The sequence below is a fragment of the Lemur catta genome, chromosome X (assembly GCF_020740605.2).
Source record: "Lemur catta isolate mLemCat1 chromosome X, mLemCat1.pri, whole genome shotgun sequence".
Lineage (NCBI taxonomy): Eukaryota > Metazoa > Chordata > Mammalia > Primates > Lemuridae > Lemur > Lemur catta.
The window spans coordinates 36,326,567-36,343,127 of NC_059155.1; the positions used below are offsets into that span (position 1 = coordinate 36,326,567).

At 39.3% G+C, this 16,561-nt stretch overlaps 1 protein-coding gene across 1 annotated transcript in view; it reads right to left on the reverse strand.

Annotated features, from left to right (window-relative positions):
• LOC123628209 (39S ribosomal protein L42, mitochondrial-like) overlaps positions 1-14,229 on the reverse strand; it is a 155,241-nt gene extending 141,012 nt beyond the window's left edge. The window contains exons 1-2 of the mRNA XM_045537848.1: positions 13,842-14,229; positions 13,020-13,123 (exon numbers count right to left, since the gene is read on the reverse strand). Coding sequence (XP_045393804.1) covers positions 13,020-13,123; positions 13,842-14,229 — 492 coding nt within the window. The remainder of the gene's footprint in view (positions 1-13,019; positions 13,124-13,841) is intronic.
• Positions 14,230-16,561: the final 2,332 nt, after the last annotated feature.

The following is a 16,561-nucleotide window of genomic DNA, read 5'->3' on the forward strand; positions in this document are numbered from 1 at the left end:
CAAATGCTTTTGGACTTTGATATCCACAGTCCTGTGATTTCAGGACATATTGCCTAGGACATATTGCCTTCCTCCCTTATAAAGGGACTGCCTTTATTCATTGTCTGAGGTATCAAAATACAAAAAGTTGATAGATCTAGCCATCTCAGTTTCTTACAGTAATAAGGAAAGATGGTTATCTCAATCTCTTTCTCTTAACCCACCTCTGTGTGTGTGTGTTTGTGTGTGTGTGTGTGTGTGTGTGTGTGTGTGTGTGTGTGTGTGTAGCCAACATTGTTATTGGGTTAAAGGATGAAATTCTGAGGAAAAATAGAAGCAAAGTAAAGCAATAATGCTGGGTCCAACATGATGCTGAGCAGGAAGGAGATAACAGAAAGGAACACTTATGCTTCTTCTCCAAATGTCCACCACTTAGTGATGAAATTCAGGTGAAAGAAGAAAAGAGCTATAAAAGCTACTGGGTTTGCACAAAATAGGCATTAAAGATAATAGCTTGAAACTAGGTCATCAAACTATGGCCTGCAGGACGAATTTAGTTCACCACTAGATTTTGAATGGCCAAAAAGCTGGAATGATTTTGACATTTTTAAATGGTAGAAACAAATAAAAGGAAGAATAATATTTTATGGCACTTGAAACTTACATGAAATTCAAATATTAGTGTCCAGATATAAAGTTTTATTGGAACATAGCTACATCCATCCATCCATAGCTACATTCATTACTTATTGCCCATGGCTACTTTCATACTACAACAGCAGATTAATTGCAACAGAGCCATATGGCCCACAAAACCATTAATATTTAATATCTGGCCCTTTACAGAAAAAAAATTACCAATTCCTCAGCTAGAACAATGAATTGATATTTGGTTTTTATTAAATGGTAACTGTTTATCAGCTCATACGCTTAAGCCCAAAACTTAAAGTGATTTGGGGAAGAATAAATGGATATTTAAATATCTTCTCTTCTAATTTATTCCTCAATAAAAATCTTTACCAGTGAATTTAACCACAAGCATTTACTCAGAAATTCCTATTGTCTGTATCCACAAAGAAGTCACAGAGGTGGAGCACCAGATAGTAATTTGGATGTCGAAATCCAGAATTCAGAATATGATTTAGTTCTACTTTTATGTTCTATCCATTAATGTGATTATTAAATATCTATCTGGAGCATGAGGAAGAGTAATAGCCTGTTACAATATTGAATCCACAGAGAATAGGAAAGTGTTTTTGGATATTAAAAATCTGACTGCCAAAATTAAAAATTGAGCAGAATGGCTAAATGATAAAATGGGTGTGGTTAAAGAAGAAGTAGTTGTTGGAAAATCAGGTAAAGGAAATCTCCCAAAATATAAAACCAAAAGACAGATAAAAAGTATCAGAGAAAAAAATGAGGAGGATAAACGTAGCTCCACAAAATTTTCAGTGCTCAGGCTCCTTTTATCTTTCTGTTGCCACCATTCTCAAGGTATGACTGCTATTCACAGTTTACCTCATAACCCAAGGTAGCTGCTGGGGCCCCAGCCATCTTGTCTATGTTCCAAGTAGCCAAATGAAGGAAATGGGTGGAAAAGTAAAATGGACACCTTTCCCAGTTCTCTTTAAGGAGGCTTCCTAGAAGTCATGCATGGTTGTTTTTTTTTTTTTTTAATTTCATTGACCAGAACTTGATCATGTGGCCACACTTGCATAAAGACTGAAAATGTTGTATTTATTCAAGACAGCAGTATACTCTGCTAAAAACTGAAGTTTAGCTCCTGAGGGAAAAGAAAAAATTGGATGTGGGATAGGCAATTAGCAGTCTCTTCAATAAATCTTGTTCTAAGGCAAACTGGCATTTAAGCATGAGGGCAAATACAAATAAGTTTTATTATTCATGGAACCTCTCTGAAATACTTAAGGGTATACTAAAAGTAGAAAGTAATACAATAAAGAGAAAGGCATGGCATACAAGAAATGAGTAGTGTGCTGGCAAATGTTTAACAGCTGACTTAGAGGGGAAAAGCCCTGATTTGTATTATGGAAATCACTCCTACCATGGTTAATATCAAGCTACCAACATGATATCACTGAATGCAGAGTTGGAAAGAGATGCTAACAGTTGGCTTTTTTGAGCCAGTGTGAGCTGGCTCCAGCACACTATTGCAGGAAACAATGACAGACAATAAAAATGAAAGGTAAAAACTTCAGTTAGGTGTATATAATTGCTAATGCCTAAGGCAAAGAGCAATTGATAATAATCCAGAATTAAAATAACAGATGATAACCTTGAGAGAGGAGACGAGGGGACAGGGAGGCCAGAAGGGTTAGTGATAGCATGCTAAAGATCTTATCTTATTTGAAGAAGAGAGAGGTTTATTAATTCTAGGCTTTTAAAGAATAATGTAAGGTTAAATAGTTAAGATTTTAAGGTGACTACTAGAAAAACAGAAATAGGATGCCTAACTTCCAAACCAAGAGGAAAAAAAAAAGTGGAACAAAGAAAACCAATCAATGCAACTGTGGTAGACATTCATCATTCTTTTTGGATGCCCATTGGAAATTACCTCACCTAAAGAGTCTGAACCTTTCCAATGTAGAAGCCAGAAACTTGCTTCTCCAGCCTCTCTTGCAGCTAGGGTACAGGCATGTGACCTAGATCCAATCAAATGCACCCATATGCCACTTTGAATTAGAAGGAGAAAGAGGCATCGTGCAGACATTCTAGCAAGTGTAGTGGTACATGCATTCAGTTTGCCAAAGGGGGCAATAGCAGATGTTGCTTATCCAGCACTCAGCAGCTGCAGAGGGGTCTCTACTGGAGTTCAGCGATGTCATTCAAATGTCATTAATGACTGTGTAGACTCTGAACTTGTTTCTCTGATCTTCCCAGAGATTATGTGATCTATCTGAAATACTTAAATAATTTCATCTGTTGTTGTTGTTGTTTTAAACTAATTAAAATGAGCTTTTCTTGTTTTGAATCCAAAAGTTGTGATCAATACAGCAACGAAAAGGCTGAAAAGGAGAAGAAAAAAAGAAATGCAAGGAATGATAAAAAGGAACATAAGATGGGAGGGATAAGTCCAAACATATCAATAATTCCAATAAATGTGAGCCAATTAAATTCCACTAATATTTTCAGATTGTGTTAAAATGTTAGCATATGCAGTTTATAAATGACACACACCTAAAATGAAATGATAAAGAAAGTTTGATGATTAAGACTTGGGAAAAATACAAGATAAATTCTATTTGGAAATGAATGATAATAAAGGAACTACATAGTGAAATCTTTGGTGTGTGGCTAAAACAGCACAGAAGAAAATTAAAGCTGTAAGTGCTTATTAAAAAATCCTGGAAATTAACAGAATAAGTATCCAACTCAAGATGTTAGGAGAATAATGGTAAAATATACTCAAGGAATGTAGATGGCAAGAATTAATAATGTAAGTATTAGTAAAATGGAAAAATAAGCAAAAGAATTAATAATGTAAGTATTAGTAAAATGGAAAAATAAGCAAAAGTTGACCTGACCAATAAAACCAAAGGCTAATTCTTTTAAAAAGAGCAACAAAATAAAAATTAAGAAAGCCCTGGCAAATCTAATTGAGAAAAAAAAAAAGAGATTCAAATAAGCAACCTTTGGAAGAAGGAAGACAGTAGGTATGGAAATGTCAAAACATTTTGAGAGACCTGAGTATACCTTTTTGTATAGTTTTGACTTTGGAAATCATGTTAATGTTTTCCATATTTAAAAAGTGAAATCAAATCAATAAGGTTGAGAAAATCCCTAAAATTGAATAAAAATGGAGACAGATGGACCTAGTTATATATCAAATTAATAACATACCCAACTCCGAAAAAAAACTAATCCAGGTAACTTTTAGACCTACACCCTCAATATAAAGATAAAAAGAACTGTAAACAAATTTTGAACTTTTCTTAGTAGATTTGTTGTTGGTAGTAGTGTCAGTATAGCAATTCTGAAACTGCGTTGTGTGTGTTTGTAGGATTGAGCAGGCGAGTGATTATATTACTGTTGTTGGGAGCCAGAGTTCTCACTGTGGGAGAAGGATGGTATGTCATTGCAATGGGAGAAGGGGAAGAAACCTCTGATGTTGGATTGGAATTAGAGGTATCAGTATGAACTCATCACTAACTCTGTTCACTGAAAGGGAGTAGAAGTATTATAGTAATATTCCAGTAGCAATGAGCACAGCTAGTGCCAAGATCTTTTCTTTTTGTTTTTAATTCTTAAAGAAAAGAGGTTTATTTGACTCATAGTTCTGGAAGCTGGGAAGTTCACAAGCATGGTGCCGGCATTGTGAGGGCCCTCTTTCTGTGTCATAACATGGCAGAGGGTATTACATGGTGAGAGGGCAAGAACATGCATGTTCAAGATCTGATTTTCTAAATACCATTCTCCAATAAAAGGCACCAGAGCCTTTTGGAGAAACAGCTAGTTCTAGGGTTAGGGCAAAGGAAGTATAAGATATATTGGGAACACCTTGCTGCACCAAAAAGTAAGGCAGTGATCAAAACACTGATGGGACATGTCAAAAGGACATGGGAGCCAGCTTTAAGGGTTTCTACACCAAACTGGGGACAATTTTACCATCAAGATGAAATCACGAAAGAAATACATTTAACACATCACATAAAATAGAATCTTCAAGTCCAAATTGACACTAAAAACTAAAATCAGAAAAAAAAATTTATCAATACATTAAAAAGCCATGAGAAGTAAAAACTCTTCTTTACAACAGAATTTCCACTAATAAATGTAGTGGGATTAATATAGTAACAATTGATTTAGACGAGATGCCAAAACCATTGGGTGCAAGTTTGTTGAAAAGAATCAAAGTTATTTCCCCACAGATTACTAATTATAAATTACAAAGGGGAAAAAAGGTATATTTATGGTGAATAAACCTGGTGGACATCACCTTAACCAAGCGATTAAAGTGAACATCTACAAAAATTGGGACAAACTGCCATCATGTACCTTGTATTGCTTCTGTGCTATTCCTGACCCAAGTGTAGAACCTGAATACAATCATAAGGATACATCAGATAAAGCCAAACTGATGACCATTCTACAATAGAACTGATTTGTCCTTTTCAAAAAATGGCAACATGATGAAAAATAAAGGCTGAGGAACTGTTCCTGGAGGTTAAAGAGATAGAACAGCTAAATTCAATGCATGATCCTAGATGGGAGTCTGGATTTGGAAAAGAAAAAAAAATGGTATAAAGGACTTAATTGGAATAATTGCTGAAATTTGAATTTGGCATGTACATTAGGTAATAGCATTTTATTGATGTTAAAGGTTCCAAATTTGATCATTTTATTGTGGCTTTGTGAGAAAAATCCTTATTTTTAGTAGACATATACTGAGGTATTTGGTGGGGAAGGGTCATGGATAATTGTGACTCACTCTTACATGGTTCAGGAAAAACGTAGCATATGTATATATTTATGAAGAAATAAAGCAAATGGGAAAAATGTTACAAAATTATTTTTTAAGACTACTGTTTACCACTTGATGCCTATAAATTTGACAATCTATGGACAAGTTTCTAGAAAAGTATATTACCCAAGTTTACTCCAGGAATGCTTTAAAGTTTGAATAGATCTATTACCATAGCAGAGATTTAGAAAACACATAATTCCTTTCTTACATAAACTGTTGCAGAGCATAGAGAATAAGAAGAGACATAAATTCAGGTCTCATCTCAATGTAAAGAACTTACAGAGGTATCTACTTTATGTGCAATAAATAGACAGCTCAGCGCAGTAGACTGGGAGTCAGTGGGCCAAGTTGTGGTGCTAACCCTGCCTCTCAGTGCAGTGGGGATTTGAGCAAGTCATGAAGCTTCTCTGAGTTTCCATTTCATCCTGTGAAATGCTATATCCTAAAAATGGGGCTGGTGATGTTTGCTTTTCCTATCTCACAGATCTGGAGTCAGAATCAAATAAGCTAACACTGCAGGAAATGAAAAACCCTGGACACATATAAGAAACACTAGTTGAGAATTCAGGGAAGTCCATGTACATCTTAGAATTTGACCCGTATTTGTAATTCCTCTTCAACAAATGTCTTCTGTTAAAAATAGTGACATTTTGTCTAGTTTGTGAATTTGAAAAAGGCCAGTGGTGGAATTTCCTAAATTTTTGTATATTTGACATTCACTCTGCCTTGGAACAGTTTATATAACCAAGGAATTGGCTCTTACTTAAGGGGATTGATGACTCATATGGATGTATAAGTATATAATTATTCCTTATCTTTAATGAGAATTCCAAAAAGCTCTCGTGACTCTCCTGGACCAGGACAGGGGCCCCTCCCCACAGAATTTTGTACTTATTTGTCTCATTACTTGTCTCCTCCCTGCTGGACATAAGCTGGAAGAGGGCAGCGACAAGATCTGCCTTTTTCATCATTATTGCCTCAGTGTTTACATAGTAGGCACTCAATATATATTGTTTGAAAGGCAGCTCTTACTGAAGAAAGGTAAATGGATAAAAACCTTTGCTGAAAGGAGAGTTATCTTTTTCAAGAAATATTTTTGAGTATGTATGATGTGCAGTGCCCTTTGCCGAACAACGTGGGGGCTATAGAGATCATCTGATCTTCCAGTTCCTGACAGACTCTCCAGCTCCCAGCCTGAGTTGTTTTTTCCTCTGGATGTTGGGAAGTGACTGTTTGCGGAGTCACTCTGCCACCTTTCGGCTATACCTGGGAATTACAGTTTCTCTGGCATTCCCCTCACCTTGAGAGGACGTGAAACTCAACTTGCTCTAGGGCAACCCTAGCGCAGCAACATCATTTGTTCATCCATTCTGCGAACACTCATGCCGGGTTATGTGCCAGGATTTGGAGATAGCTCTTTCCCTCAAGGAGTTTACAGTCTGGTTTAGAGGGGAGAGAGGATAACAAACGTGTATTTACACAAATAATTTACTGCAAATGTGTCCAGTGCTCTGGAGGAGAAATACAAGGTGCTCTATGAGTGTCCCATGTCCTTTTACTCCATCTTCTTCCTAGAGTAAAAGCTGGCATCATTGCCCTCTGATGCCCCACCCTAAGCTCATGAAATGGGAGTACAATACATTTTGCCACACTAACCGAAAGAGCAGGAAAATAAATGCTTGGGCTTTAATGGGAGCCCAGAACCATAATCAGAGTGGCTGTGACAATGCTTGTGGCTTGATTTGTCTAAACCCGGATTGCTATTCAAACTAATCCACTCAAGGTGACTCATTGCCAAACAGTTAGTCTAGCTTTGCTTAGTAGTAACAATAGCTGACATTTATTGAGAGCTTACTTTGTGCCAGGCACTGTTGGGCATTTTAAAAGGTGAAAGATTTATATGATCTGAAGAGAAACCAGAGTATATGTTAGGCATTTTAAATGCAACCACTAGAGTAACCTTCATAACAACCTTATGATGTAGGTATTATTAGTGTCCCTGTAATGACAGTAATGCTGAGAAGCACAGGGTCTGGAATAGGATGGCCCCCCTTTGAACCTGATGGTGCCAACTACCAGCTGTGTGACCCCAGGCAAGTTACCTAAGTTCTCTGTGCCTCCATTTTCTCATCTATAAAGTAATCTACTCTACAAGGTTGATGTGAAGAATGAAGAGTGCCTGGCACATAGTGGGGGCTCAATAGGTGTAAAATGATATCTTTTTACAGCATTTGGGCTTCAGCATCTTGCCCAACATTCCATGGCTACTGAGTGGCACAGATGATGAAAAGCCAGGCAGGCTGACTCCTGAGCATGGCCTGTGCATGTGTCCACTGTGCCATTCTGAATACCCTGTTCCTGGGCACCTTCTGTTTCTCTGGCAACGGAAGTCTCAATTGACTCTGCACAGTAATATACTGAAATTATTTTGCTGAGCCTTGGTCTTGGCTGAACATTGGCAAAAGTAGCTTTTCAATAGGTACTTGCTATTTCATTCCCCAGGAGGAGATCATAGAGGTACATTGTGGAAATAATCTCTCCTTTTGATATTGACGGAAGCACTGGAACAGGGCAGCTTTCAACAACATTATTGCTTGCATGCGCTGTCTTTGGGAACATGATGTAATCACTGTACAAAGAACAAGAGCTTTAAAACCAACCAAAACAGGATCTAAATCCCAGCTCTACTATTTGACCTTAGATTAGGCTTTCCTTTCATCTGGTCCTCCGTTTCCCCATGTTGGAAATAAAAGGGATAATACCTCATAAAGTTAGTAAAAAAGTAAAAGAGATTTTATACATATATGTATATGTATATACATAACACATACACATATATGTATATATGGGTGTATATGTGTACATATGTGTATAACACATCTCAAAGGACTTGGCACAGTACCTGAGTTGAGACTTAACAAATGCCAACTCTCTCCCTCATCATGGGGTTAGTTGTGGTTACCAAAAAACGAAGGGGCTGGGGAAAATCCAAATGGTAGGCAAGCATAGAAAGCCAACATATGGGAAGAACAGAGGGGAAGGCGAAGAAAGGCGGAGGGGAGATGCAACTAATTTCATTCTGGGCTCGATCCCAAACTCCAAAGTGAGGAATGTCTTCTTAGCAAAGAGTCAACCCTGATCTGTGATTGCTGGGGCCCACAGTCCCGCACTAACAGCACCATCTGGGATAAACGTGCTGATTTAGAGCCGTAGCGGCAGCCGCTGCTGCTGCCCCCTCTGAGAGAAAGGTTAATGACAGGGTTAAAGGAAAAGGCAGGTGAAACGTGTCTGTCCAGCTCCCTCCTCCTCTTGCCTTAATGATGCCAACTCCAAAGGCTCTCTGTTTCAGGACCTGAGGACCCTTTGCCTTGAAAGCCAAATCGAGGTAGACTGATAGCTTTTCAGATGCTTTTTTGATCACTGAGTTCTACAGAAAAATATCAGGGTTGGGCTGATTCTGGACAAACCCTGCACTTCTCTCTGAGCCGTGCTTCTGCTGTTTAAGACCTGATTAGGGCCCATGACCAAGACCTCTGAGTGCATTAGGAAGAGACTGGGTTTGCAGCAAACTGAGTTGGAGAAAAACTCCCAACTCATCCTAGAGGTTGAGGACTCAAGTTGCCCAATTTGGGTTGCCACAAATGGGTGTGCAAACAAGTTAGAAGTTAACAGAGAGCTGATACTGTATCAGATGCAGAGCTGGGAGCCAAGACAGCCAGCTTTTAAGACGTCTCAGAGGTGGGGGTTCTGCAATATTTGTTTTTTGAGGTTTGCTGTAAATGAGCTGGAGGCTTCAGTTGTCACAGAAATGGCAGAGGCTCCTATTTGAAGCTTCTAGGTTCTTACTAAGCTCTCCCTACCAAGCTACTCTTCTCAGCAGGAAGCCAATGATATGGTAGGAACATTTGTTGTGGCTCTTCTATGCAAACTGCACAGTCACAGAAACGTGGTTCAGTGGCTTTCAAAATAGCTACCTGCACACCCACCAGTGGAGGATGTGAGAAGTTCTCTGAAATGAGCTCGATGTTGGCAATCAAGCATTTGTTGAAAATATTCTTTGTGCTGAACATTCTGTTAGGCATTGTGAAGCATCCAGAAGAAGCAATAACCTGGCTTCCCCATCCCATCACCAGCCTGCAAAGCCAAGAAACTGACTTGTGTGAAACAATCTATGAACAGGGGAATAAACAACTGAGGAGCCCAATGGCATTCAGAGATGGTGGGTGCTGAGAGGTTTGTAGGGTTGGCTAAGTTGCAAGACATGACACAATGAGAAGACCACCTAACTGCAGCACAAGATCCGGATTGGGGCAGATGAGGGTAGGGTAGGTAGTGTGGAGATGACCAGGTAGGCCTCGTAGTTGGGGCTGAGGAGTCTGGACAATAGGGAACAGGATAGATAGTGAAAAGGTTGTTTTAGGAAGAACTGATCCTGTCCTTCCCTCTGACCTCATCTTGTACCATGCTCATGGTGTTAAGGTAAATAATGCTAACTGCTGCAGGGATCACTCCCAACTTCTCAATTGCTGACTCCACTCCATGTGATCAGGGACCAGATGCCTCCCATCTTGTGGCTCTGAAATATTCAAGGGGCTTGGAATTGTCTGTTGATTGTTTTGTAGCCAGCAAGTAGGTGAAGGAAGAGAGAGAATCACACATTGGAGGGTTTTAGAGGCCATTCCCGGAAGTTGCTTATTTCACCTCTGCTCACATTCCATTGGCCATAACTCAGCCATACGGCCAGATGTAATGGCAAGGAAGGCTGGGAAATGGAGTCTGGCTGCATGCTCAGTAAGAGGAGGACACAGGTAGTGGTGAGCACTCACAGTCTCTGCCACATGCCCCTATAACCACTGTGATTCAGTCTCACTGATCTTGTGACAGTTCTTTCAGCATGCCAAGGTCCTTTCCCCCTCAGGGTCTTTGCAATTGCTGTGCCTGTGCCTTTTATAAAGAGGACCCCATGACTGACTGATGAAAAGTTGGCACCTCAGTAAGGCTTTCCCTGATCACTCACAAGATGAGTCTCACTCTATCACATTTTACTCCTGTATCTTCTTCACAGCACTGCTAAAGCAGGGACAATGCTGCTTGCAATTACTTTATTTATTGTCTGTTTCCTCCTGCTTGAGTGTAGCTCCAGGAAATCACGGGCCTTGTGCATCTTGTTCACTACATATGTTCAGCATCCAGAACAGAACCTGACTCATGAGAGCTGATTAAAAAATAATCAGTTAAAGGAATGGAAAAAAAGAAAAAAATGGCCCAGCATCAGAATGTAGTTGAGAGAGGGCACGGTAAGGCTGAAGGCATGTAAGCTGGCAAGCTAGTTAGTTGCAGTGATAACAGTTAACACTTATACCACATTTACTATGAAACAGATATGGTTGTAAGCACTTTATGTTATGTACATTGTCTCATTTAATCCTCACAACAACTCTACAAAGCTGACACGATTATTACACCCATTTTACAAGTAAGGAAATTAGGGCACAAAGAAGTTAAACAACTTGTCAAAAGGTTACACAGCTACTAAGTGGTACAGGTGAAATTTAAGCCCAGAGATGTCTGGCTTATGGTGCATGCTCTTAAGCTGGTACCCTGCACTCCATTTTACCTTGGGGGGGGGCTAGTAGGAGCCTGGTTTAGGGTAGAGGTGGTGGAAATGCAGACTAGACTGGAGAAATGGGAAAGATTTGGGGGATCTGGCATGTTTGTCGGAGACTTCATTTCCTATTTTGGTTAGGAAGGGAAAGAAGTCCTTGATCATCAATGTGGCTACAGATATTCTCCAGGTCCTTTTCAGCTAGGTATGGGAGGCACTCTCATGGTCCCCTACTCCCTACTCCTAGAAAAGCCCACTCCTCTCTGTCTCTTCAGAAAGATGTTCTGGGACCCAGAGAGGGAAATGAGGACAGAGGTGGGAATGATTCCTCAATTGTAGCCTCATGAAAACAAAGCAGAACATTATATTTCAGAAGAAGAGAAGGCTATATAACAAGTCAACCCCCATTACCCCTAAAGAATTGATTTAATAAAAGTTGAATCATCTTCACCTGCCTCCTCAAAGCAGTTACAAAACAAAATTAATATAAAAATAGAATTCTTCTGCTTGTCAGTGGAATACCATGAGCAGTGAGGAAACATGTGATGCACATCTCAGATGAAAAACACCGTGAATCTTGAACTCAAGTGGGGAAGTGAAATCACCTCTGCTGGTTCCTTCTCTGCTCAGCCTCTGACTGCTAAGTGTCTTGGTACTTAGTGTTTGTTCTTTTCTTTTCTGAGCTCACTCTCGCTTTCTCCCTGGGTTATCCCATCCAGCCCCTGGGCTTCAATTATCACCTATGTGCTGATAATGCCCAAAGTTATATCTCCAATCCAGACCTCCCACATGAGCTTCACAGTCCTATGCACACCTGATTATTTGATATCTCAACTTGGAATATTGAAAGGGCATCTCAAACTTTGCAAAATAAAGAAATTTTGATTTCTGTACCCTCCCCTCCAAACCTGCTCCTTTCCTCTCAGAAAATGACATCACCATGCACAGAGTTTCTCACACCCCCAATCCAGGAGTCATCCATGATCCTTGTATTCCCCTCACTTTCTTACCCCCATTTCACTTCCAGCTCTATCTTCAATGTCTCTCTGAAATGAGTTCAATCCTCTCCTTCTCATTTGCTGCCCTAATTCAAGCCTATGTCATCTCTTGCCTAGATGACAGCAATAGCCTAAACTGGTCTCACTGTCTCCACTCTTAGAACAGCTAGAGTTATCATTTTTTGTTGTTGTTCTTTTACAAAATATTTTAGGAATGGTATTTTTGAAATATGATTCAGTGAACTCTGTGGCAGTGTGTTAGAGTTGGAGATGTCTATATGAACTTGTTTAGTTTCATATAGATAGAGATGTATAGATATAGAAATACTTATGGATATGTGTGTACACATGGGTTAGTTCACATAAATCATATATTTCCTAGTTATGTCAGCTGAGAGGGCCTGAGAGCAATGATAACCCACGAGTAATTAGAACATACAGTGCACAGATCTTCGTTTCTAATACCATGCTCCAACAAAAAGAATCAGGGTTTTGAAGAAATGGTTCATTCTAGGAGGTTGGAAGGGAAAATACAAGGTGAGCATAGAGCGCCTTGTAGTGTCCAAGAGTAAGAAAGTGCTCAGGAAAAAAAAAAAAAAAGGATAGGGCAATATCAAAGGAATATAGAAACCAACTTGAAACAGTTCCCACCAGCCAAAGCTGGAACAAGGTGAACAATAAAATCAATAGCATCGTATTTGGATTATAACCCCAAATATAAAATCAATATCCACAAGTCTATATTAATAGAAATAAATGATTAAATAAGTAAAAAAACAAATGTGGAAGAAAGGCCAAATCTTCCTTACAGGAGAATTCCAAATAATACATGTGGATACTTCCCCTTCCAGGGTTGGAGCCTAGTTCCCCTCCCCCATCTCTTTTTTTTGTTTTGTTTTTTATATGAAAAGACATTTTATTATTATTTTACTGTATAACATATTAGTGAATATACCAGGTTACATTTTCTCAAATGGCAAAGGAGGCACATTTCTCTCTGATTCCCTGGAGAACCACAATATTGTCTGTCCTTTGGAGGATTCAGTTTATTTTTATTTTATTTTTTATTTTTTGAGACAGAGTTTCATTCTGTTGCCCAGGCTAGAGTGCTGTGGCATCAGCCTAGCTCACAGCAACCTCAAACTCCTGGGCTTAAGCAATCCTTCTGCCTCAGCCTCCCGAGTAGCTGGGACTACAGGCATGTGCCACCATGCCCAGCTAATTTTTTTCTATATATATTTTTAGCCGCCCAAATCATTTCTTTCTATTTTTAGTAGAGACGGGGTCTTGCTCTTGCTCAGGCTGGTCTCGAACTCCTGAGCTCAAACATTCCGCCCACCTCGGCCTCCCAGAGTACTAGGATTACAGGCGTGAGTCACTGTGCCCAGCCAGTTTTTATTTTTATTTTATTTTATTTTATTTTTTTTGTGGAGAAAGAAAGGGAGGTCTATTAATTTGCCATCAAATGAGGAAAAGGCAGACTTCTGCCTTAAAGTACCAATTTTCGTAACTACAAGCAGAAATCCAGAGTTTTTAAAGAGAAGGTTCTAGCTTCAGGCTGTTGCTGTTTTACTATAGTTGAGGATTCTGACCGGTCTCATCTTCAGAGAATCTCATCATCTCTGCCACGGACCTCCTCTGGTACAGTTCTGTTGGGCCATCTCCTGTGGTATAAAGAACAAAGGACACTCCCCTGTCCCTCCTGATCACTGGCAGGATGGCAGGGGTTTTAAAAAAAATTTTTTTATTGGTACATAACAATTTTCTTAACCATGAGTGTGATACTGTGCACGAGGATACCAACAGTGCTTAGTAGTAAAGAATGTTTTGCTAAGTTCTATCATGGGTCCTTGCTCAAGGTTTTTACTTTTTTCTGCTAATCTGGTTTTCAGCACGTGATTATGTGTTTCTGCATTATCATGCACAGGATCTGGTCGAGGGATAAGTTTTCTGTGTTCATATGTAATGTCCACAGAAGGGTGGTAGCATACTATTGTCCTGCCATCAGATGTCAAAGCAAGCTCCACTCTGCAATTATAGTCATCTGGTAGAGAAGAATTTGTAGATTTATGACAAACACAATATAAAGCTCTGTTTTGGGTTGGAAATAAATGTTTCAAGATAGCTCTCTTTGATATCACCCATTTCACTGCTGCTACAGCCATGGTGTTCAAGATGCTTATCAGGTGGTATGAAAAAAGATGTTTTGAAGAAGAACTGCTTTTAAAATCTGCTTCTAGGTACACCAATTTTCATTCCTTGACAGCTCCTCACTGTGAGCCCACCATCTTGTTTCCCCCTCTCCCATCTCTTTGAGGGTAAGGTAGACTTACTGACTTGCTTCCAAAGCATGAAGTATGGAAACAGAAAAATAGCAACTTCATAGTGGAGAAACCTCGTAGACACTACCTTAACAAGGAAATGAAGGTTAACATCACCAGTGATGGCATCTATCATGTACCCCTGATATGATACGATGAGAAGGACACATCACCTCTGGGGTAGTCTGTCAAAAACTCATAACCTGAGTCTAATCATGAGGGAAAAACATAAAAAAAAACTCAGATTAGAAATATTGTACAGATTACCTGACCAGAACTCTTTAAAACTGTTGAGATCATGAAAAACAAGAAAAGACTGAGAAACTATCAAAGACCAGAAAAAACTAGGGAGCTCTGATGACTAAATGCAATGTGCTATCTAGAATTTGATCCTGGAACAGACAAAGGAGATTAATGGCAGAACTGGTGAAATCCAAAAAAAATCTTGAGTCCAGTTAATATTCATGTACCATGGTATTTTAAGATGTCAACAATGGGGGAAGCTAGATGAAGTTATACAGAAACTCTCTGTACTATCATTACAACTTTTCTATAAATCTAAAATTGTCCTCAAATAAGTTTATTTCAAAAACTATGATTTTAATTATGTGGCTGTGTCATTTAAAACTCTCCAAATGTTTCCCTTTGCAACTATAATAAAACCCAAACTCTTTACTAGGTCCTCGCAAATTCATCATGTACCACTCTACTTACCAACTCACTCCAGAAGCATGAGACTTCTGACATGTCCTCAGACACACCACCCTTCCTACATCAGAGGCCATCCCTACCCCTTTATCTATTAGAAGCAAACTTCCCCCACTCCTGGCTCTCTCCTGTGGCCCAATTTTATTGCCTTCATAGCACTTTTAATAATCTGAAACTTTCTTATTTATGTATTTTATTATAGCTAGACTGTAAGCTCCATGAGGTCAGGCGCCTTACCTGTTTTGTTCATCACTCTCTTCCCAACATCTAGTAGGCACCAAGTAAGTATCTGGGGGATAAATTGACCTTTTGGGGTTTCTGAAAGTCCCATCTCCTTTGAGATCACCATTACAACAGTTCAAAGGCAGGAAAAGGCAGGGAGACTGAGCAATTAGTCTTACCCAGGTTTGAGAAGAGTGCCAGACATCTTGCACACTCTTAGAGGAACATTTCGGGAAAAGGTGATCTACAGTTGGAAGAGAGAATGGCCTATAAACTAAGGGTTTAGGGTGTAGATCTTAACCTTGGGTTCCTCAGAATCACCTGCAGGAACTTCTTAGAAATCCTATGCCCCTGGGCCTGTAGTAATTCTGAATTTTCCCAGGGGGCACCCCAGCTACTGAGTCTGAGTTTGTGCCTGGGGAGATCTGTATTTTTTGCATGCTCTCTAAGGTGATTCTGATACATACCCAGGGACAGAGAACCACCTGTTTAAGGGATGCTGGGCAAAAGAGAGAAAATAAGAAAAACTCATTGGAAGGTGAGGAAATGGGTCTTTGTGATTCTTAGGGATTTGCCCTGGGAAAAGGAAAGGTGGAGAGTATTTCTTAGGGTTCTAGGTATAAGGTTGTCCAAACCAGTTCACTAGGGTTGGAAAGTAGTCAAGACTACAAGGAGGTTGTTCTAAGTCTTGGTTGGATCTCATGGTTACCTGGAGTGTCACCAGAATAAGCGACTTTTGGGAATCAGAGTGTAGACCTCCATACAGTGTATGGACCCAGTGAATTTTTAATTTAGTTAGATATATAGTACAGTAAGGTTTTATAGCAGTGCTCCTCAAAGTGTGGTCCTTGGTTCTCCTACATCACAGACACAGTGTGTGTTGGGGAGTGGTGGTGTTTAAGATGTAGTTTCCCAGGTCCCAAGCCCAACCTATCAGTGCTGGCTAAAATTTAAGAATCAGTGTTTTACAATTTGGAGCTGAAAACCTTTTTTTCTATTGAGGACCACTAATGTTCAGAAAAATGTTAACCAAGGGCCACATAAGTTACAAAAATAAAGCAGTAATTTTTTATATTAGTAATGATATTCCATTTTTAAAAGAGCAGAAAATCTAAAACTATTCAGTATATATAAAAGAAGATGAAAAATACACTCCAACCCTAAACTACAAATAATTAAGAAAGTTAAAAAGAAAGATAAAGTCAGCAGATGAGGAGAAAAAGTAAAGGGATGAATGAACAAGAAG